Source organism: Ips typographus, linkage group LG3 (assembly GCF_016097725.1).
Source record: "Ips typographus isolate SLU linkage group LG3, UJ_Ityp_2.0, whole genome shotgun sequence".
Taxonomy (NCBI): domain Eukaryota; kingdom Metazoa; phylum Arthropoda; class Insecta; order Coleoptera; family Curculionidae; genus Ips; species Ips typographus.
Window position 1 is genome coordinate 7,494,984 of NC_138424.1, and position 24,051 is coordinate 7,519,034.

Below are 24,051 nucleotides of genomic sequence, written 5' to 3' on the forward strand. Positions count from 1 at the left end.
AACCTTGGCATTCGTTTTAAAGTGCCTTTTGAATTTCCATTCCCATTGACCGTTCCTATACCATGAGGTTGAAGCGGTTGCAACTCCAAACTCTCATCCGATCGCCTGTAATGAGTCCTGGACTTTCTCAGAGCATTTTTGAGCCCCTAACATAACAATTAACGAACTTCGGAATAGATGCTTGGTTAATTATACAGACCTTTGCCTCACTCTTGATTTTGTCCACCAAACCTTTATCGTGGCCATGGTGATGATGGTCGCTCTTCTGATGTGGCGGATGCTTCGCACTAGCTTTAACCTGCAAAAGCTGCGAATGTGAACAAGCTTTCGGTTAATTTTTGGCCTGCCACTACAAAGCGACGCAATGAATACGAGGAGATGTCGGTTAAAGCAGTTTTAAGTAGCGATGATGGGGCGTAGTAGATTGGGAGGGACAAAGGAGGGGTAAGTTTTACCTCCATAAGGCGTTTACGACCAAGAGCCTGAAGAATTTCCTGAGCCTCTGGGTAATCCTTCATAGCTGCCAGAACGTCTTCACGAGATAGGGAAAACAGTTCAGAATAGCCCACTGATCTGACGTCTGCTGTTCTCCTGAAAGATATTTGTTGGTAGAATTAACAATGACACAAAACAGTTTATGTGTCATTGTTTAATGTTATAATATTGAAGAAACAAAGATGGAGGATTAAAGTTATTCAAAATCTCTACAGAAAGACTAGTAATTTGCTAAATTTGAATTTCCATTAAAATGAATAGTGCAGCTAAAAATAGTATAGCATTTACTTTTAAAATATGCACTTTTTGGTTATCATTAATTCCTAACTAATTGCCCTGAAGTGTAATTAACAGTCGATCGATATTTTTTTTGTCGATTCTAATTATTGGGCTTTGAAATTATTATTTACCTTTTCAGCTCTAAGATCAAAAGGAAGAACGAGGTCAGCGTTTCTAATATCAAAGTAAAATAGGTAGGTAATGCATTTTAAAATTCCTGTTTCCTTAAAAACCTCAAAAACTATTAACACTAACTAAATTCAACTATTTCGAAAAGGTAATAGTAGTTGCAGCCTTTTCTCAATTTTTCCCAAAAAGTCGTTCATTCAAAAGTTTTGTTAGTAGTTTTCACAACAGAAAAATTGATTTATTTTCTTCTATCTATATTGCGATACTCGTAATTAGGCCTAATTATTATTAAACAAGCTGTCGAAGTTTTTAATCTTCTCTGATAACTAAATTGTTAATTATTGGGTAAACACAAGCTTATGATGCATCCACACCCTAGAATATAAGCTATCTAATTAATTGAACTATAATTTTATTGCTAAGTACCAATCAGTCTTTCATAACATAATTTCATAATACAGTCATTTTCCTACTCCAAGTGGGTTTTACAGGCGATTTTGTCTCTGAGTGTGTTTCAAACTGTGTTTCTGTCAGTTCAAACTTTGGCACTGCTTTTCTCCCTGACTGTACCATTTCTTGTAGTGTTTTTTCAGATTATTGGATAGAAAATTTAATGAGGATGCCAAAAATGTGCTTAAAACAGTAATTTTCTCATTCCAAGTGGGTTTTACCGGCGATTTTGTAACTGGCTGTCCTTTCAAACTGTGTTTCTGTCAGTTCTAAATTTGACACCGCTTTTCTCCCTGACTATACCAAATCTTGTAGTGTTTTTTCAGATTATTGTATAGGCAATTTGTTGAAAATGCCAAAAATGTGCTTAAAACAGTAATTTTCTTACTACAAGTGGGTTTTAGAGGCGATTTTGTTCCTGGCTGTCCTTTCAAACTGTGTTTCTGGCAGTTCAAACTTTGATACCGCTTTTCTCCCTGACTATACCAAATCTTCTAGTGTTTTTTCAGATTATTGGATAATAAATTTAATGAGGATGCCAAAAATATGCTTAAAACAGTAATTTTCTCACTCCAAGTGGGTTTTACAGGCGATTTTGTAACTGGCTGTCCTTTCTGTTTTTGTCAGTTCAAATTTTGGCATCGCTTTTCTCCCTGACTGTACCAAATCTTGTAGTGGATTTTGAGATTATTGAATAGGAAATTTAGTGAAAATGCCAAAAATGTGCTTAAAACAGTAACTTTCTCGCTCCAAGGTGGTTTTACAGGCCATTTTGATTCCTGGCTGGCCTTTCAAACTGTGCTTCTGGAAGTTAAAACTTTGGCAGCGCTTTTCTCCCTGACACTACCAAATCTTGTAGTGTTTTTTTCAGGTTATTGAATAGAAAATTTAATGAAGAATTTAAAAATGTGCTTAAAACAGTAATTATCTCACTACAAATGGGTTTGACAAGCAATTTTCTCCGTGACTGTCAAACTGCGCTCAAAAGTTGCAAAAAATCAGGGTTTAGAAAAGTTTTGCAGTATTCGATACAAAACAGGTCTCTGAGATTTATGACAGTGGTCACGTGACTGCCTAGCTAAATTATTCTTCAAAAACCACGTGATGTCTGTCACTAATATAAAAACTGTCAAAATTTGCCACAAAGGTGCAAGAATTACAGTGTAACACAGTTTACGAAACGACGTGTTTTTGAGATTTATGACAGTTATTTTGACAATTGTCAGTTTCTGAATGTAAATTACAAATTATTTATTTAGAAATTTTCTTGTATCTAGCGCTTTTCTGGTTTATCCAAATTTCATTTTGAGTCCTGTCCTTTTTACCAGTTTGCTTAACCTTTATCAGTTTAAATTCTATAGTAAACAAAGACAACTACTCTACTATCCTACATAGAAAACAAAGACAAATGGACGTACTTGTTTAATCCGTCTAGGTTAAGTATTCCAATTTCACCAAAAAAATCTCCAGCTTTCATAGTGGTGAGCACTTTCCCAGTTTCACTGATCACCTCCAAAATCCCATCGGCTATAATAAACATTTCCCGAGCCACTTCCCCTTTTCGACAGATCGAATCACCAGGAGTAAAAATGTAGGCTTTCATTTTCAACACTAAATCCCGTAGAAATTCAGGTTGGCATTCCTGGAATATCGTCACCTGTAAACCGGTAAAAAATCTCCAGAATTAGCGGATAAACGGCGACAAAACCAAAAACGAAAACATGTAAAGCGTTCCCACAAATAACCGAAATGTTTTTAAAACTTTTCCGGCAGGAAAAGTTTACTACCTGAAAGTTTTATATGTCAGTTTCCGCTTCCGGTTTTATTTGGCTCGCCTCATTATATTTATGGGCAACTGAGTTAGCGCTTTTTGTGTTAAATGTGGAAAAACTCAAACTTTTTCAAACAAAAATGTAATTTTAATTCAACACTTTTGTTTCGGTATTATGTTTTTAATGTGAGTGGTTTAGTTTGAAGAGTAAATTAGTTTTTAATCATGAACATATTAAGAACCGTTGTTGGCGTTGTATTAGTGTAAGTTTACTAGACAAATCCGTAAAAACGCATTCAAGAAAAGTGCACTATTTGAAGTATTATCAAGAAGAGCAAAAAGCAGAAAAAAGGTTGCATACAGATACAAGGGAGCGAAAATGAACTAATTGAGAGTAAAAAACAAATAAAAAATCAAAAAAAAATCAAATAAAACCACCAAATAAAAAAAATTAACATAGAAAATAACTTTGAAATGAGCTATAGACTGGAACTTTCATACAAACTGAAGATTGTGAAACCAAAATGACAATCAAGAACAAAAAGTATTACTGTACGTACTATTTGAAAGAAGGATTAAGATATGGACAAAATTTACGAAAATGCAGAAGAAGCAAGCATACAACATGATAATCCTTTCAGATGAGCGTTTTGCATTGCAGAATTGAAATCCAGAGTTTTCTTATCTAGTGACTGACTGAGATCAAAAGTTAAAATCAATTTTACCTTTTTGAGAACACTTAAATTGACATGTAGGGCCAGTTCAGTTTTTAATTTGTCGGGGAGTAACCCCAAGGCTGTGTTTATATCACCTCCACCCTGAATCCGTCCTCTGGACCAGGAATAATCGTACCATCGTAGAACGCGTCGTTTCATTCCTCCTGGTACCTGAAAGTTCACATTTATTACAAAGCTTACAAAAGCGTATTTGGAAGAAAATGTTCGGTAATCCAACTTTGTGCCTCAATAATCCCTAGCAGAGGTAGAAATTTCTCAACAGAAAATCCTTTGCAATACTACGGGTATTAAACGATTTAATTCCTTCTCACGTAATAATACCGAAATGATTGCGTTCGGGAAATAGTGCAGGCGAAAAGTAAATATATCGGTTGTGTAGCTGCTTAAGAGCCACCAGGAAAAACGTTGTGAGAATACGAATTGCGAGAGAAACAGTAATTTACTATGATGCTAAGATATTACTTCTACAGTCTTTAACTACCAAGTTAAGGAAATGAGGTGGAAATAGCAATATACACTAAATTTGCATTATTACTTTATTTCATTGTAATGAAAAAAGGCTCGAAAAACCAGTAAAAACAACAAAAAAATTAGCCAGCTTATGATTTGAGTGTGACGAATTGTGCGAAAAGAGCCAAAACATAAATTAGCTTAATCTTTCGCTCTAAATACGCTGGTAATTAGTAACTAAACTGGAACTTTTTATTTAAGCTTTTTTTAATTTTTAATTGGCAAAAGTACCAGTTTCAGCAGAAATTACTTTTATAACACAATTATTTGATGTAATAATTGTAAAATTTTTCAAATTGTCTCTTAAGCAGCTTTTTTCGTCCAAAAAATCCATTTTTTTCGAATGTTTTTGATCAGTTAGGATACCGTTATTATACAGGAACAATTTGATTACTTAACTATCTACTATTACTTTATGGCTTAAAAGAACTTACCTTATGATGGCGCATATACGTTTTGGCACCATCCAACAACCGTTCGAACTCTAATCTATTCGCGTTTCTATTGGTTATCACATTTCCCACTTGCCCGACGATCGTAGCAAAAATAAACACTCCTATTAGGTAGCTAACTATAGTAAAAATATACCTAAAACAGAAAAAAGAATCAAGTTACGAGAATAAATAAAGAATAAATAAATAAAGCTTTTAGAGAACCATCATTTATATTAAAATAAAATTATAGAAAACAACAAACATTCGTAGATCTTTTATGTTGATCTACCTGTAAGTATAGAGTTTTTGTGCCTAATATGGAACCCTAAAGAGAAAAAACAATGCACGTGATCATTTATTTAGAAGAACAAAGAAAAATGTATACAGGGTGCTATAAAAAAGTAAGTCAATCCGTTAAGTGTATAGATTACTTGAGTAAAATAAATACGTTTTGTAATATCGTTTGGGCTTATTTTAATTTGAGCCACAGTGTTCGCTGAATTCGTGTCCCAAACTGTAACAAAAAAAAAACGTTTTTTGAAGAAAATGGTATTTTATAACAATATATTAAAGAAAAAAGTTTAATAAAGTGATAAAGTAATAAAGAAGAAGAAACCATAGTATTAGAAGATGGCGCACCAAAAAAGAAAACTATCAAAAAACGCGTGACTATGAAAAAGAAAAAAAGAAGATCAATTTCTGTATCAGATAAAATTACCACGATTGAAGAGAAAGTTTTCACAAAAGAATTGTGAAGAAACAAAGCATCATTCGTAGAAGAAACTTTCAAAGAATTAATGGAAGAAATTCCTGAAAATATTCAATAAACCGTTATTGTAGAGGTGTACAGAAAGTGTTCTAAGGAAAAAGGTAGTAAAGAAAATTATCAGAAAGAAAGAGAGCGATAAAGACAAATATATTGAAATTCTTACAGTAGAGAAAGAAGATAAAGAATCCTTGACTATCATCACGGTAGAGAAAGAAACACCTAAAGAACTAGAAAATACAGTAGAAGAATTACTTGAAGAGGTTAAAAATCAACGATAACTGAAGAAGATTTTTCTAAAAAAAAGTTATGAAAAACTGAAATTCTTGCTGTATAAGAACAAGTTCTTAAAGTTTCAGGAGAAAGAAGAAGTTACAAAACCAAAAGAATGTGAAGAAAAACCAGAAATCAGTCATCAATTTACTTACTCAGATGAAGAGAAGACAAAACTTGAGAGAGTAAACGATATGGAGCTATTGAAGAAAGCTTTCTGGGAGCAGCTAGGTATTTCATTGCAAAGACGAAGAAATACCAGACACTACAGTTGAGAAAAAGAAAGTCAATAAGATTAATAAAAAAAAGACGTAAAAACTGGTGACGTAGAAAACACAGAAAAAAACAGAGTATGTAATAGAAGTTCAGAAAGCCACAGTTATTGAAGAAGGTGTCCCAAAGAAGAAAATACCGAAATTGTCATGGTTGAAGAAAGCTATAACAATTCTATTGAATCCGAGATAGAACATCCAGAAGACCAGAAAGAAGAGAGAATCTGAAATCAAATTGAAGAACTTCGAGAGCGAAGAGGAAAGGATGTTATTTTATCAAAAACGTAGAAGTCAAGTACATTGTTTTCGTATAGTCTGCGCCACTGCTTTATACAAAACCAATCGACTTACACTAAAAAAACTGCGTTGCTTAGAAAACCATTCGGACACTCTGTATATTATCAAACACCGTGGCCCAAATTTAAAAATTATATTATGAAACTTGTATTACTGTTTTTCTTAAGGGATCTTTAGTTAACGGATTAGCATCTTTTTTCAAAACCTTGTATTTGAAATAGAGTTTCTATGTAAAAAAGTTGATATGTAATATCTAAAATGTATGTTGTAAAAAAAACTAGATCTAACTTAAAATTGAAATGAATTAGAGAACAAATATGAGTACTGTAACACTATTGACAAAAAGTATAAAGTCACAAGTTTTAAAAGGGTGAAGGTAATGACCTAGTTTCCTCACGTAAAACGTGATTTGCAGACCCACCGCTTAACGATTCAATAAAGAAAATAAAGACGTTTAAAGTATGAGGAGCACGTAGAAAACCAACACAATTGGAAAACTTGGCAGCGGCAGGGTCTAGAAAAATCGAAAACAAGCGTTAAACATCCGATCTACTCGAACTTGTATGTTTCAGTCCGCATAAAAACAAAAAAAGTGCTAATTTGAAACGGAGTGCAGCGAACCCTCAGTCCTGCCGCTGCCAGTGCCGTACTTAAAGGGGGGGTGCGTGAACCACATAAGTTGGAAATTTACCCGTTACTCGTGTTGAACTGCAGCAGACGAGATTTGACCCCTCTGCGCGGCAGCGACCGAGGGCCGTCCACTGAATCCGTCTTTCTACATAATTAAAAAAAAAACTTTCTTTACCATGATTTTTAATAAAATAAAAAATTCAGTCGTACTCAAACCAACCAAATCTACCCCGGAAATGTAGGGGTTTGTTGGTACGAGTTTGACTCAATACAGAGCAAAACATTGTCTGATTTTTAATTTATGTCCGAATGTAAAAAATGTATTTACTATTATTTAGTATATTTACGGTCAATAAACAATTCCATGATTTCTGATGTTGCACATTAAACAGAGCGATTAGGGGCAAGAGTTTTGAAACTATTGTTAATTTATTAGACTATTAAAAAGATAAGACGTTCAATTTGAATTAAAGTGTAAGTACCAATTTACCTTGCACTTACACTATATTATACAGGGTGGTCCAGTTTTAAGTGTCAATAATTCACCATTTGATAGCTAATCAAAAAATAAGTTGACTTGCATTATGTCATTTTTCTGAAAAACGTTTCCTAAGGAAGATACAGTCCTCCAAATTTCAATTTAAAAAATCGTTTTATAGTTTAAAACTGAACATCCAAGACTTGTGAAAGTCCAAATTTGTACTGAATAGTCTAAAAACTTTTTTACTACTAGGAATGGTCTTATGATTCGCTTTCCCAGACTGCCATCCTGGTTGAGTGTCTGAAACTGGCATTCAAGAACTAAAAAAAGTTCGGAAATCAAGACAAAGATTGTATTGTGCATGAAACTCATTTTTTACTACTAAAAATAGAATAAAAGTTGACTTTTAATGCTAGAACGGGCCTTACTAGGACTAAAGAGAGTCCAAAAGTATATTTTCAAGACTTTAATTGGTGTACAACTCAATTTTCTGGACTGGACAACAAATCTAGAAGTAAATTAAATTTTCGGACTATTTTATTTCTAAAAATTAGTTCTCAAGACTATTATTGTAGCATTTGGTACCAACATTTTTTACTTTTATTACTGAAGAAACTTGACTTTTGGAAATAGTCTTAAACTCGATTTTTCAGTCTTAAAAAGCACTAAAAACAGTCTGAATTTCTTAGAGATGCTACAATTTATTGCACCTATGAGTGTAGAAGTCAATTTAATACTGAAGAAGCTTGAAATAACATTTTCAAGACTATGGTCAGTGGACAAACTGGCTTCTAGGCCTGATAAGTCAAAAACTTTGTAAAGATAGTCTTGAAACTCGATTTGAGGCACTGAAAACAGCCTTAAAACACTAAAAACAGTCTAGTTTATTAAGAAATACCGATATATCAAGTCGATTTAATAGTGACAAAGCTTGGAATACTATTTTAAGTCTATGAAGAGTGTAAAAATTGTTTTTTAAGTTTGCCATGTCAATAACTTGGTCAAGATAGTCTTGAAACTCGATTTTCCAAGCTGAAAGCAGTTTTGAAGCACTAAAAATAGTCCAGAATTCGAAGAAAATTAAAAGCAAAGTAAAAAGCACGAAAAGTTCGATTTCAAGACAATTTTCATGTATCTAATGTTAATGTCCTGCATCTAAGACTATTTTCAAGACTAAAATATTGAAATTTGTCTTCAAATTATGAAAACTTACTTCAAATGCAAATTTTAAGCTTCTGATGTCACTTTTCATTAGTTCAGTCACATTTTGGGGTTCAAGTCAATTTTTAAGCTTTAAATGTATGAATTTGTTGTAACAAATTCTTGAAAAAGTAGTTTTTATGTCTACAAGTCAATTTTTAGTGTTAAAGTCTCTCAATTTGCATGAAAACTGGTTACAAACACAATTTTTAAGCTTCTGAAATTTGTATCTTTTCTAGTTCAATTTTCAAAACTAAAGTCTTTTAGTTTGTCTGGAAACTATGAAAACTGGCTACAATAATATTTTTTAAACTTCTTAAGTGAATTTTCCGTTTCCAAGACAATTTTTAAGTTGGGTTGGGTTAGTTTTAGGTCTTTGACCGTAATAACGTGTAATAAAGTGCTTGTTCCAAATTTGATCAATATTGCTCCAACGGTCTGACAGTTATGACAAAAAAAACGATTTTTTAAACAGAAATTTGAAGGACTGTATTTTCCTTAGAAAGCACTTTTCAGGAAAATGACATAATGAATGTCAACTTATTTTTTAATTAGCTATGGATTGGTGAATTATTGATATTTAAAACTGGACCACCCTGTGTAATATTTACCTTGATGGAGTTACCATAGCATAGCATATTATTCAACAGATGGATCATAATATTAGATGGAACAACAAGTTGGAATAATTTACTTCAAAAAATAAAATGTAAAATCCTTTCACATTATTGAGAAAAAAGGGTTTTAAAATGTTAATTTTTGCTTCAATGCAAGAAAATAGGTAGTCTAGTTGCCAGTAAAGAAGTTTTTTTATTTTTTTAATAGTCTATGAAGAAATGTTTATTAAACCTAAATGATTTTGTGCGTTTAATTAATTCTATAGACAAATTAATGTTTAATCAAAAGTTACGATGACTGTATTATCTGATGCCTATAGAAAATACTTACTCTGCGTTTGTTTCTGGCGTAGGCAAATCTCCTATGGTAGTTAAAGTTAAAGTGGACCAGTACAAAGAACCTAAATATTTCCTTGTTAAAGTGGCGTAGTCTCCAGGCCGATACGGATACACCCAGTCACCCTATTATATACACGGTGAATTCAATTACAAACCAAATAGGAGGTGTTCACCTGAAATCCTTCGGCTTCGGATAATAAGAAATAAAAACATCCGAACCAATGAGCTAGGATCAACAGGATGTGAATCAGGTTGACGACCCGCCACAAATTCGGCCATATCGTCCTCGACTCGACCATGTAATAATAGTTGACCGCCCTATATACTTTGAGAAATCGAGGACACCTCAGCAAAGGATGGAAACCCAACCTGAGCTGAAGCAGGTCTACTGGACACAACGCAGTGAGGTCCAGCAGGAAGGCACGTGAGCGAAGGTAATGACAGGCCAATTTTTTAGAATCATATACCATTAGACCTAATTGTTCACCAAATATTACCATAGAACACTTAGTCATACTCTACTACTATTACCTTGTTCTAAATATCCCGTTCTAAACTGTACAACCAAATCTAGTAAAAAAACCAAGTCACTTAGATAATCACAGGTGAGCCAAAAAGTTGAGACCATTTCCTGAAAATATACAAATGTAAGTATTAAATTATGCAGGAAATAAATCTGAGCCTCATAAACATTCCTACTTTAGGGAATGGAGAGCTTTTATTGTTCAATAAATTGGAATAAATGGATTGTGCTTTTATTGGTCATTATGATAAAATCAATAATATTCTTGCAGATATTTGATGATGAGTAATTTTATATTTTAGTTTAATTGGTGTTTTGTCTTAGCAGAGTTTCTGATTCTTATGTCTAGTTGTATGCTGTAATTTTTTTGTTTACGACGTGTACATCCATTCTAATGTAAATGGCAAAAGTACAAAAATAAATACTAATTCTAATTAAAATCAAAAGTAATTATATGCTTTACGTTAAGGTTTCCTTTTCCCACAAGCAATTTTTATAGTATTGTTTTGGCTATCGTGATCCAGAATCTAAAAACGTTCTGTCTCCCCAGAGTGTACATTGTACGTAATATATTATTTACTAACTCAATCCCAATAACAAAATTAGCTGGGAAGAAGTTTTAGGTCAAAAATGTTATTATTATCCCTAAGGAACCGAACGCAGGAAGTAAATAATAATGATAATTTATAATGTTATGTGTACTTAGAATGTCTGTTAGTTTGAAAAATTGTTTTAACTGAAAATGATTTTGCATTTTAAATCACATCAAATTTAATAACAATATTCCTCCAAAACTGCAGTGTTTGATAATGGACAATCAAAGACAAGGTTGATCTCCACCATATGGAAACTATGCTTTCTACAAAAAGCATTAGGGTAAGAGTATTAATTAACAAATTATGATAATGTACTTTAAGTGAAGTTTGAAGACATTGGAAATACTTGACATGGAATCATGCTGGATATAGTAGTCTGTCTAATGGCCTAACATGGAAAACTTCTTGGTATTCCGAGAATTTACTTTTTGCAATAAGAACAATGCCAAGAAGATCATTGATTCTCCATTTTGACAAGCTTGACTCTGACCAGTTACTTAGATTTAATACATTCAAGAACAGAAATATTACCCATTTTACAGTACCTACATTACAATTTGATAAAAATTACTTAATCTGGAAAGTCCTATTTCTGTAACAGAAATTAAAGGCTCTTATCAAACAATTGGTTAACTTACCTGAAGTTCAGGAAAACTTTGCCTAACAATTAACGTCCACATATTGTACAACACACAAATCGTTAACACAAACAACCAATAAAAATAAAAATTTGAGTCCGGATTCACCACCGTTCGAGGCTGGCGTAATCGTTTTCTTCTTCTACGTGGTGCCAGTCTATTGTCACCTAAAACAAAAAAAAAGTTTTTAGTTAATGGTAAAATAGCCTAAAGAATGTAGATTCCAAAATAAAATACATTTTGAACTATTCAAAGAAAACATTCATGTAAATCCCATCAAAATCTGAGTCATATTGTCTACATCACCTTATGAAAAATGAGTTTATATTAAAATTCGTATTATTTAGAAAATATAAATTCATTAAATTTAAGCAAATATTCGAAGATGGCAGGTTACAGTCAGAATGCACGTAGTGAACAATAATAGATTTCGTCATTGAACCGATTTGGTATAAATAAGACTCGACATCCGTTAGTAAGGCAGATGGTGGAAGACAGCCAGGAGACTCCGTCTCGTGCCACACTATGTAGTCGTCCCGAATTCTGCAACCCGCACCAGGTTCGTAATCCTCTTTCTTTCTAATATGGGTGTCCATATAGGTAGGCTAATGCCTGTTTTGTCCTATTATGCTTCTTCGGACTTTGATATCCAGCACTCGTTCCAGCGTTTTGGAGGCCTACCTTGGGTTCGTTTTCCCACATGATTGTTTGTTTGGCGATTTTTACAAGTCTGTGGTGTTCCATTCTGTTTAGGGTTTATTCCAGTATTTACTTCTCTGTCTTAGCTACCTTCCTATGTCCTGTATCTCGCTCTGTTGTCTAAAGTCTTCGCTTCTGATTCTGTCGTGTAATGTTTTCCGTGTACACTTCTTATTATTTTCATTTCAACCGATCGCATCATTTGTAATGTTTTCAGGTCTGATTATCGATTTATATACTCGTATTTCACTGTTTATGTTGAGGAATTGTTTTTCGACACAATGTCTCTTTTGTTTGTTCTCTGACTTCATTCTGTAGATTTCCATAAATTGTTATCTCAGCAAGTATTTGCAGTGACTTACTTGTTCTTCAATTTTCTGGTCAATCTCCAGTTTGCAGCTTGTTGGCTCTTTTGATGATACAAGACATTGGGTTTTGTCCGTGTTAATGACCATATTTAATTGTTTTGCTGATTGATTAAAGGAGTGAAGTAATCTATGAAGGTTGTCTTCAGAATCCGCAATGAGCACTGTATCATCTGCGTGGCAGACAACATTGAAGTAAGTTCCCCATTTTGTATCCTGCTCTTTTAGGTAGATCTCCGACCATTTTGTCCATAATCATGTTGAATATAAATGGGTTTTGTTTTTATTCCTGGATCTGCCTAATTATTACTGGAGATCTCCATAAACCACTTTTCATTCTTATTTCAATTTCCCCAATAAACTATCTTTATTTTGAAATGTCACTATGTTCGTGGAAGCCGTTGAACACTCAATCTTATTCCAACGTAACAAATAGCCAACTCCTATTTCCAAGAAAGGATTGTAATTAGGATTTGCATTCCGTTAGTTAAGATGTATTATAATGAAGTTGTTAAGTGGAGTCGACCGACACTTGCGAGATAGCAGGTCAGGTCTTCTGACAAACTAGAATTTGTTTAGAAATCAATAATCACAAAATAGCTCAAAAAAGCAATCCTAGTCATGCATGTTGTGTTGTTTTTGAGATCAAGTTAAATGCATTATGAGCTTTATTGTAATATCAAAAATAACTCTGCTCTACATCAGGTCAATGCCAGTCTAATGGAAATAAGCATTATCTTGCATGTCTTTTCTACGACCAGATTAACTGTGCTAATCAGGGAATATTGTAGCATGAGCTGGAGAATTCCATGCAGGTTTACAAGCTAAGCACAGTGGAGAACATGAATTAGCGTAAAAAATTGATAGAGACGTTTCAGAAAGTTCAAATAGCGACCTAGTGGTAATAAACGTATCCTTTGCACTTAGAATGCATAGGTTAGGGTAGAGTTAATTCAAATATCTACTTATGTTTATGATCAAAAAATTCTACATATTCGTTGCAAAATTCTACTTTTTGATTTAAAATAAGGTAAAAACAAAAATACCTGGAAAACGAAGGAAAGCCAGTCCAAAATGAACTAAACATTTCATAAAATGCATGATATGTATAACATGCATAATATTTCAATGTAAACTAATAAAAGATAAACATGCATAGTCAATACAATAATCATGTGCTGAAACAGAAAAGAAAATGAGAAGGTAACCTAAAGAAATAGCAAGGATTGGTCTGAGAAGCAAAATAAAAGAAAAATGTGTTAGAAAATTCGAAATTTGCATATACTATTTGCTGTACGGTGAAGAATTAATGAAAAAGAAACAAATTGTTGATAACAATTCTATAGTATATGAACACTGTAATAGTTTATAAATCAACTGTCATGTGTGTCATGTAAAAGATGTCAAGGGTAGTAGTTGTACGAAGTCATCGTGCCATGTCATGCTGCCAACAGGTTCATCTTACAAATCATTGCCAGAAGAGAGAAAAGCAAAGTCAGTTTTGGAGGTTGTGTCCTCAGACGTATGTGGGCCAATAAGTCCTGCATCATATGATGGAAAAAGGTATGTGGTTTCCTTTATTGATAGCTATTCACATTTTACTGTTTGTTATTTTATTGAACACAAGCATGAAGTGTTGGAAAAATTTAAACAGTATGTGTCAATGGCTGAAAAAATTTGTGACAGTCACATTAAAAGGCTAATGGGGGAGAATATACCTCAAAAGAGTTTCAGCAATTTTGTAGAAACAAAGGAATTCATATTCAATACACAATACCACATAACCCACAGCAAAACGGTATAGCTGAAAGATTCAATCGCACCTTGTTAGAAAAATCTAGATGCTTGATGTATGAGTCAGATCTTGACAAATCCTTTTGGACAGAGGCTATGAAAACAGCTATTTACCTTATAAACCGAACAGAAACGTCAGTTTTAGAGAATGGAAAAACTCCAGCTGAAATTTGGTACAAGGAAAAACCAAATTTGAATAAAATTAAAGTGTTTGGTTGTAAGGCATATGTCCTAATACCCAGAGAAGAGAGACAAAGTAAACTAGATGCTCGAAGCCGTAAAATGATTTTCATGGGCTATACAGACAATGGATATCGTGTTTGGGATCCGGAAAAGAAGAAAATTGTGACAGGAAAACATATTATGTTTGATGAAAATGCGACAAGAAACTTAGGGACACCTTTAAACATGTTGGAAAGTGAAAATAAACGTGAAAACAACATCAAAGAAAAAGACAAAGATAAACATGCTGAAAGTGAAAGTGTGTGTAAAGAAGAAAACAACAATTCAAATGACAGTGAAGAACAAGAAACATTAAGACACAGTAGAAGAACAAGAAAACTACCTAAACGACTCGAAGACTATCACATGAGTTCTGATATAGATGAAAGTTTGATAGCAGCCCTGTCAGCTGAAACTTTAAATCAGCATGTACCCCAAACCTACAACGAGGCAATTGCTATGGGACAAGGTTGGAAACTGGCTATTGAAAGTGAGCTGAAAGCTCTTAGAGAAAATGAAACCTGGGAAATTGTTCCATATCCAGCTAATGAGACAGTAATTGACTCGAAATGGGTTTTTCGATACAAGGATGTGAATGGCTGTGCAAGTGAAAAGGCTCGACTTGTAGCTCGTGGATATCAACAGTGTGACGAAAGTATAGATATGTATGCTCCAGTAACCCGGATGTTGACTCTGAGAATATTATTTTCTTTATGTGTTCAGGACAATTTACACATAAATCAACTAGATGTGAAGTGCGCGTTCCTAAATGGTGAGCTGAAGGAACCAGTTTTATGAAAATACCTGATGGACTGAATGTAAGTAAAGACTTTGTTAAAAATAATGTTTGTAAACTGACTTATTCATGTGGATGATTTAATTTTAGTGTCAAAAACAGAGTCAGAACTAAAAAGTCTTAAAATAAAGTTAATGGAAAAGTTTCAATTGAGGGATTTAACTCCTGTTAAATCAAATTGTTTAGAGAATAATAAAGTCAAACTAAAGTTTTTGGGTTTAAATATCATTATAAAAGATGATATTTTGCTTATAAATCAATTTGATTTAATAGAAAAGGTTTTGTTTAAGTTTAACATGGTAAATTGTAATACTTCTAGAATTCCTGTTCAACCTAAGTTGTGTCTAGTAAAAGGAAGTAATGAAGAAGTTGAATGTAATGTACCTTACTGGGAATTAGTGGGATGTTTAATGTACATTATGTTAGGCAGTAGACCAGATTTATGCTTTGCCATCTCATTTTTCAGTCATTATCAAAATAATTATACATTTGAACATTGGAAGAATTTGAAGAACATTTTAAGATATTTAAAGCATACGAAACATCATTGTTTAAAATGTGAGAGAGTAAAAACTGATAATATTGTATCAGCTTATGCAATATATAGCATTGTCTGATTGTACTAAAGAATGCATATTCATAACAAAATTGTTGAGCGAAATTTTAAATAAAAATGTACTTCCTATTGTTATTTATGAGGATAATCAATCATGTATTAAAATGGCTATGACTTAAGAGACGAAACGCACAAAATATATTGACGTTCGTCATCATTATGTAAAAGACTGTGTAATTAAAAATGAAGTAGTTATAAACTATATCCCAACTGGTGAACAAATTGCTGACATTTTTACTAAAGCACTAAACATAACAAAGTTTGAATTTTTTAGGGAAAAACTTAAAGTTATGTCTTTAGAGTAAGTTTGTTTTCGCGAAACAGTTGTTTGGTTTTATAATTTGTTTTATTTAATAGTTATAGGAACTATAGAATTGCGGGGGAGTGTTGATAACAATTCTATATGTATATGAACACTGTATTAGTTTATAAGTCAACTGTCATGTGTGTCATCGTGCCATGTCATGTATTTTGTTTAAACACTGATTTAAAGTGCAATAAAACCATTAAAGTTAAGTTATCTTTTATTGAAAACTACATACAAAGAATCAACAAATCACACAAATGATAAATAGTGTAAAGAGTTTTCTTATATCTTAAAAGATGACAGACAAACTAACAAAAAACTTTTTGGACAAAACTTCGTAGCAGGGCTTAAAGGTTTCTCTTATGAAATCAATTGTACCGGATACATACCTGCACAGCCTTCACTACCAGTATCCTCAACAGTTTCTTGAGTTTCTGGTATTTGTCTAGTAGAAAACCGTTTGAGGAACGAATCTTCACGTTTCAGAGGGGGTTTCTGTAAAATTGGAAAATAATGTTAGAATAAGTAATAGTTGTCAGGTACATAGATTGGGTTGAATTGGTTTAAATAGTTAAATTAAAGGACCAAATGCAGCGTTGCTTAAACGCAACTGCCGTAACAATAAATCGGATATAATTAAATTAAATTTCGATGGTCGACGTCCAACTGAGCGAACTCTCTAAGCTACAGGAACTAATTGAATGAACTTTGACAATTAATTAATCCGAGCAGTAGCGGCTTATTTGCCGTAACAGTGCCATTTCTCTAATTACAGATAAGCATTAAACTCCTGAACTTTACGACCACAATTTCAGTATTTCCGTTAATAACGATTGTTATTATCTCTGTTATAATTATGCCGACGTAGATCTGACAGGTTTGCGGTCGGTTCTAACACAAAATAAACGGGAATAATGGAAATTCGGACACGAGTTGAGGTCCACGCGGATTACATTATTGTTTTCCTAACCATAACAACAAAACGTTTTTTAAAGTTCGATGATCAATTTAGTAAGCAAAAAAAAAACATAAAAAACGCATAATACAGTCATCATAATGATTTCCGTTTGCTCTTTGGAAAAGGAAACATGTTATGTCATGAAGTTTTATTTAAGGTGAATAGCTGAATAGCACCAAATGTATGCTCGAGATGTCGGATCTTTCAGAAAACCAGAGTTTCTTTTCAACTGTCCCAAACTTGCTAAATTGACCATCTCATTTAAAAGATTTATAAATCAGAAAGGGTACAGGTAACACTGAAAATGCAATTTACCTAATACATTTTCAGCAACCCAATTGCGGTTAGTTGACATTGCACACTTCCTGGCCGTAAAAATTTAATTGCTAATTTAATTTAGAATTTACTGATATATTGTGTTTATCTATCTTCCAGTACACTCCCAGTAGTCCCTCTATCCAGTATTTTAATTAGTACCACAATTTTTAAACTAAAACTGTGCAACGAACTAAAGGAGGTAATTCTAAAATTATCCGAACTTTGGCTTTTTGTACCTTGAAACGTGTCATTGTTTTAACATGATTTACCATTGTAACAAGCAATGATAAGAAACTAAATTGAACCTTATTAACATCCATTTTGTTTGTAAAAACTGAAAGAGTCCTATTTAGATTTAAGGTCAATTTACAGTCAATTTTCATGAATTCTTTTAGCTATGTTAAGGCTCAGGTCAATTTAGAGAACCAAACCAATAAACCAATAAGATAAATAAAAATTAAATTAATGAATAATAATTAAACATTAGTAAATTAATTAAAAGTTTAAAATTGAGTTATAATTCTCGTCTTAAAACCCTCGTTTTACCCAACTCACATAATAAACAAAATTGCACCTTATTGACACCTATTTTGTTTGTTGAAACTAAAGAAGTCAATACTTATGTTTAAGGGTTAATTATTTAAACAATTAATATACAGGGTGATTCCAAAGTTGGGGCTTTCCTTTCACCTGCGAATAGGGCTTCAAAAAATAGGGTTTTTTTTTCGTTTGACGCTTTTTTGAAATATGAACAATAACGAAGCTACAGGGTGTATACTATTGACATTTTATAGCATTTTTTATCATCTTTTCAACGATATATAGAAAATCTAGATTGGAGAGCAAATTACAGCGTCACAAGGCTTCAAACCTGGCAACATCGCTGCAAACTCACAAAAAGTGCCTGAATTAAAATATCTGAAAAACTGTAAACGTTAAAAAATTCTCTCAAACGCCATTTTGTAGCATTTTGCATCTTTTTTCCATTTGGGTACAAATTACAGCGTCACAAGGGTTTAATACTGGCAACAACGCTTTCAACTCACAAGAAGTGACACAATTTTTAAATTAAAATATCTCAAAAACTGAAAAAGTTAGACAGTTTGTTCAAACGCCATTTTGTGGCATTTTCTATCTTCTTCCCAATGACATATAGAAAATGTAGATTGGAGTGAAAATTACAGCGTCACAAGGCTTCAAACCTGGCAACATCGCTGCAAACTCACAAAAAGTGAAACAATTTTTGAATTAGAATATCTCAAAAATTAAGAAAGTTTGAAAAATTGTTCAACCACCATTTTGTAGCATTTTTTATTCTCTTACCAATGATATATAGAAAATCTGGATTGGATGGCAAACTACGGCGTCAGAAGGGTTTAAACTTGGCAACAACGCTGCGAACTCACAAAAAATGACACAATTTCTTAATATATCTAAAAAAACTGAAACAGTTAGAAAAGTCGTTCAAACTCCATTTTGTAGCATTTTATATTTTCTTTCCAGCAGTATATTAAAAATCTAGATTGGAAGCCAAATTACAGCTTCACAAGGGTTCAAACCTAGCAACAACGATGCAAACTCACAAAAGTGACACAATTTTCGAATTGAAATTTCTCAAAAACTGAAAAAGTTAGAACATTCGCTCAACCAACATTTTGTAACATTTTTCATCCTCTTTCTAATGATATATAAAAAATCTAGATTGGAGTGCAAATTACAGCTTCACAAGCCTTCAAACCTAGCAACAACGCTGCAAACTGGCAAAAAATTACCCAATTTTTGGAATTGAAATATCTCAAAAACTCAAAAAGTTAGAAAATTCGTTCACCCGACATTTTGTAGCATTTTTCATTCTCTTTTCAACGATATATAAAAAGTCTATATTGGAGTGCAAATTACAGCTTCACAAGGCTTCAAACCTGGCAACATCGCTGCAAACTCACAAAAAGTGTCTCAATTTTTGAATTAAAATATCTCAAAAACTAAAAAAGTTAGAAAAAATAAAATAAAATTGTTAATGTATGTTAATAGGAAATAACCTGTCAGTTAGTTAAAATTAAGTTAAAGTTATTTTTTATTTTCGTTTTTTCAGTAAAACTTTGACACCCTGTATCTTAGTTATTGTTCACATTTCGAAAAAAAATTATTTAATCTTGAACCTTATTTTTTGAAGCCCTATTCGCAGGTGAAATGAAAGCCCCAACTTAGGAATCACCCTGTATATTATATAATAACGTAATTCTCGCCTTAGCAAAGTGTTTAAAGGTCAGTTTTCTATAAATCTGTTAAACTTGTCGTTAACTAAAATAAGCGCTTTCTTTCGATCCATGGTTACGGACCCAAATACGTTATGATTTAAAAATCACGTAACGCCATGATTACAAAATTACACGGAGGCCACGTGACATTTGAATCGTATCGCGTTTGCATAAGAAATCACAAACCGTAAGAAAATGGCCATTATGTTTCTGCATCTGAAAATTGACAGTTATTTTTTCCAAAAAATTGTGTTCATAAGAACGAAGCTACTTTGAAAAAAGTTGTTTGTAATTTCGGATCCAAACCCGTTATGATTCAAAAGTCATGTGACCTCTATATGATTTTATAACCAGATGTCATGTGATTTTTAGATCAGAACGCTTTTGGATCTGAAAAGAATGATCGAAAGAATGCGGCTCTTATTAACATCTATTTGTCAAAAAAGAATCAGTCTGTCTGTTTAAAAGTCAGCTTACACAGTCAATCCTATCTTGAAGTTAACTCTCGAAAAGGCCCAACTGTGTATAGCTTTACGTAAAGATTAAACTTTCAGTTTAACTGAAACCTGACATAGTGGCCATTAATGGGTGTGTAATGTAATTTCCACCTTAAGAGTACTAAAAGTCAGTTGTATACAGTTCAGTTAAACTTGTTAACTAAAATATGTTTCTGCACCTTAAAATTGACAGTGAAATTTTACAAAAAAACGCGTTATGATTGAAAAGTCACGTGACCTCTATCTGATTATATAATCGTGATGTCATGTGATTTTTAAATCAGAACACTTTGGGATCCAAAATCATGGATCGAAAGAATGTTATTAACATCTAGTTGTCAAAAAAGAATCAGTTATTCTGTCTGTTTAAAGGTCAGCTTACACAGTCAAATCCTATCTTGCAGTTAACTCTCGAAAAGGCCCAAGAGAAAGATTACTTTCAGTTTAACTGAAACCTGATATAGTGGCCATTAACGGGTGTATAATGTAATTTCCGTCTTAAGAGTATCTACTAAAGGTTAGTTGTATACAGTTCCGTTAAACTTGTTGTTAACTAAAATATGTTTCTTATATTATTATTCTTAAGAGGGTTTACTATTCTAATTAAACTAATAATGAAAAAAAAAAAAAAAACTTATTGACATATCTCTCTCATTTGTCAAAAAGCAGTCATCAGTTGCTCTCTGTCTGTTCAGTGCTATTCTCTTCTACTTCAACTATTTTATTCTAAAGATAATTTTGATAGAAACCGTGGAATCAGACGCTACTGTTGGTCAATTCCGCCATTTCTATAGAAATTATCTTTAGAATAAATTTATCCGGAGGTAAAAGTACCAGCCCTTAAGGGTTAACTTACATAGTCTGTCACTTGTGACTTGGTTTAGTTAAACATTACATCTTCAGTTTAACTAAAACCTGTAAAAGTGGTCTTTAACGAGTGAGTGTCAGTTTTATACAATTCAGCTAAACTTGTAGTTAACTTAAACGTATCAAATTAGTTACAAAAATCATGTCAATAAGGACGAATTTACGATAAAACCAGTCACGGTATTAATGAGATTTACAATTGAAACAAACATGAGATGAGAAGCAAAACTGAACTTTATTGATAATCATCTAAATTGTTCAGGTCATTACTCTGTCTAAGTGTCAATTTACACAGTCAACCTAGTTAACTAAAAGTATTTAAATAGTTAGTAAGGACATCTAATAGATTATTGTTTAACTATAGCTTATAAATCAGACCTTATCTCGGTTAAATATCGTGTATAAAACTTGATTTAATTAAAATGTTGATGTTGAAATGTGCTTGAAACAAACCCGTAATATAATGATATTTAAATTAAAACCAACAGTTTATAATTTAAAAGTCAGCTTTATGACATTCTTTGTTCTTCAAAACTGGTCCAACATAGATTAAGAAAAAAAATGGATGCATAGTAAATCTTGAACACGTCACAGGGAAACAAACATTACACAGAAACAAAATTTGGTTTTTACCTCCTTCTTACGCCTTTCAGAGATTTTTCATATTGTTTAAAAATTGCATAAAATTTAAATTAAACTCTTACAGAAGACGATTTATACTAGTGACAAGCAAACTACGCAGTTTCACAGTTGCATCGTAAAAAAACCGCAAACATGCCGCTAGAATGGAGATAAAGCGACCGACCAACGAAATTCGGAGAAAGATAATTTCCTTTCCAGATATGTGAGTAGTTAAGCAATTCGCGGCGAAGACATTTTCACCATCTCCGGGAAAACGACGCTTCGCGGCGACAATTTACGACGTATAAATTTCTACTTTAATAGGAAATACCTTCTGGTCGATTTAGACTAGAAAAATTAGAGAATTTTAATTGAACTATAGTTCAAAAGGGTTGCACACCAGTTAACGTAAATTAAAACCTGAAATAAACTGGCAATTTAATTTAATTAATGTAAAGTCTTTGCAGTGGAGGTGGAAAATAACAGTATTCTCTACAACAAATCCTATTACAATGGCGTTGTATCAACCATAACAACTGACACTCCCAAAACATCTAATCTCTACATTTTCAATAGACCGGCAGTAGTTTCGGCTTGGAAAGAGAAAAACTCCATCAGAAAAATTACGCTCAACCTTTTCTCGTGAAACTTTTCCCATTAGAGTTACTAGCAGGCGATATCTGGCGTAAACACGCAGTAGAAGAAAACCAGAAATAAAATTTACTGTTTTGGTCTTCTCAAGGATTTACGTCCCGTTTAATAACTGATTACCTCTCGGAATTTCTTTGCGTCGAGTAAATCGAACCTACCTTGGCTGATATTGCTGAGGATATTTGCACGGTCGTTCGAAGTTTCATCCATCGCTGATTCGACTTGGTCCTGAAAATAGAAGATCAAAATTATTAGCTTATTAATTTCTAAATATAAACAGTAAACCACAATGCCATATCACTTAACCACATACTATCTATAAACACCGAGGAAGTCAATAAATTAAGGCTAACTAAATAGGTACACAGACTGTCTTGAAAAGAAAGTAACGTAAAACAAGTGGAAAAACCTAAACGAGAATTTTCTGCCATTTTGTGTTACGTCGGAATAACAGAAAATGTTAAGTTAAAAACATTTTAACATAATAAATAAAACTTTCCGTGTTGTTGAACACAACAGTGCATCTGAATTGCATTTACTACAGGCCAAGGATGATCATCAAAAACTTAAATACTAATTCCTGATAAACTTTAAAACAATAACTTAAAGAAGGTATAATTCTGTAATTTGGCACTTTTCTGGAATGAGATTTCTGAAGAAATAAAGTTCGGTCTGTTCTGGTCATTTAACAAAGTAATACTAAATTTAACTTTGAATTTTTATTAAACCTTACAGTTAGTACACTTTCTTTTAGTATTCTTTAGTTTTATTGTAATCATCCTAATTTAGTGACAAAAACTAAAATGGGGTGTGTCTGTGCTGCAGTAATTGTCAAACCTGCAAAAAATTGTCTACTAAGTAAAATTCAGTACCAAAAACTCTAAAAAAGAGATTAATTTGACGTAGGTTAGACAGTTTCAACCAAGTATAATAGTGGACAAAAACTAAATTTTCTTTCTAAATCCTGTAAATACATTTTAGGAAAATATATGTTTAGAAGCATATCAAGATGAATTTTGGGCACTTTTGAAGATTTTCACTGCAATTAAAATGCATCCCAGCTTTCTGAACATTTGTTTAAAGCTTGTAAAGCATCTTCAGCAAGTGTGGTGCAAGAAAGGTGATCTTTTAGCATTTTAATCTATTTTTCAAGGGTTCTAAACCATTTTCAACTTTCTCCTTTTAGTAGCTATTTTTTGAAAAACCATTTTTACAAGTTCAGAAATGTCAGCTTTCCAAAACTATTTTTAACTGAAACGCCTACATAGAAATGTTTAGAATGCAGTGGAAAATCTGTATTTCCGCACTAGTGCGAGATTTTTACGACACGTCTAATTTTAAGTGATTATAATACTCGTTTTGAAGGTGGGAAAACTGGGCTAACAAACCGGTAAGTAGTTCAACTGAGTAAATTAAAATAAAGTAATTTGCAAGTAAATTGCAAGTTTTTTATTAAAGTAGATGTGATAATAATGGATAATTTCCACTCGTTGAAGGGATATGGAATTCCTAACGTGAAATATGGAAATGGACCTATAACAGGCAGTTTTAAACGTGAGATATCAAATAGACAATTTACAGCTTATCTTATTTCTAATGACAAAAATAAACAAATTATGGTATCGTCAGATGTAAATTGTAATCC

At 32.7% G+C, this 24,051-nt stretch overlaps 1 protein-coding gene across 9 annotated transcripts in view; it reads right to left on the reverse strand.

Annotated features, from left to right (window-relative positions):
- The window catches only part of Cngl (Cyclic nucleotide-gated ion channel-like), a 139,817-nt gene that overhangs the window by 13,635 nt on the left and 102,131 nt on the right, over nt 1-24,051 (reverse strand). For 5 of the 9 annotated variants that reach the window (XM_081976752.1, XM_081976751.1, XM_081976756.1 and 2 more), the window contains 13 exons: nt 22,565-22,634; nt 16,626-16,731; nt 11,438-11,604; nt 10,212-10,311; nt 9,854-10,155; nt 9,673-9,803; nt 7,105-7,188; nt 4,806-4,959; nt 3,850-4,011; nt 2,772-3,010; nt 456-591; nt 200-307; nt 4-146 (listed from right to left, as the gene is read on the reverse strand). In XM_081976752.1, coding sequence (XP_081832878.1) covers nt 4-146; nt 200-307; nt 456-591; nt 2,772-3,010; nt 3,850-4,011; nt 4,806-4,959; nt 7,105-7,188; nt 9,673-9,803; nt 9,854-10,155; nt 10,212-10,311; nt 11,438-11,604; nt 16,626-16,731; nt 22,565-22,634 — 1,902 coding nt within the window. The remainder of the gene's footprint in view (nt 1-3; nt 147-199; nt 308-455; nt 592-2,771; nt 3,011-3,849; nt 4,012-4,805; nt 4,960-7,104; nt 7,189-9,672; nt 9,804-9,853; nt 10,156-10,211; nt 10,312-11,437; nt 11,605-16,625; nt 16,732-22,564; nt 22,635-24,051) is intronic. The other 4 variants (XM_081976753.1, XM_081976757.1, XM_081976759.1 and 1 more) reach the window with 2 other exon arrangements.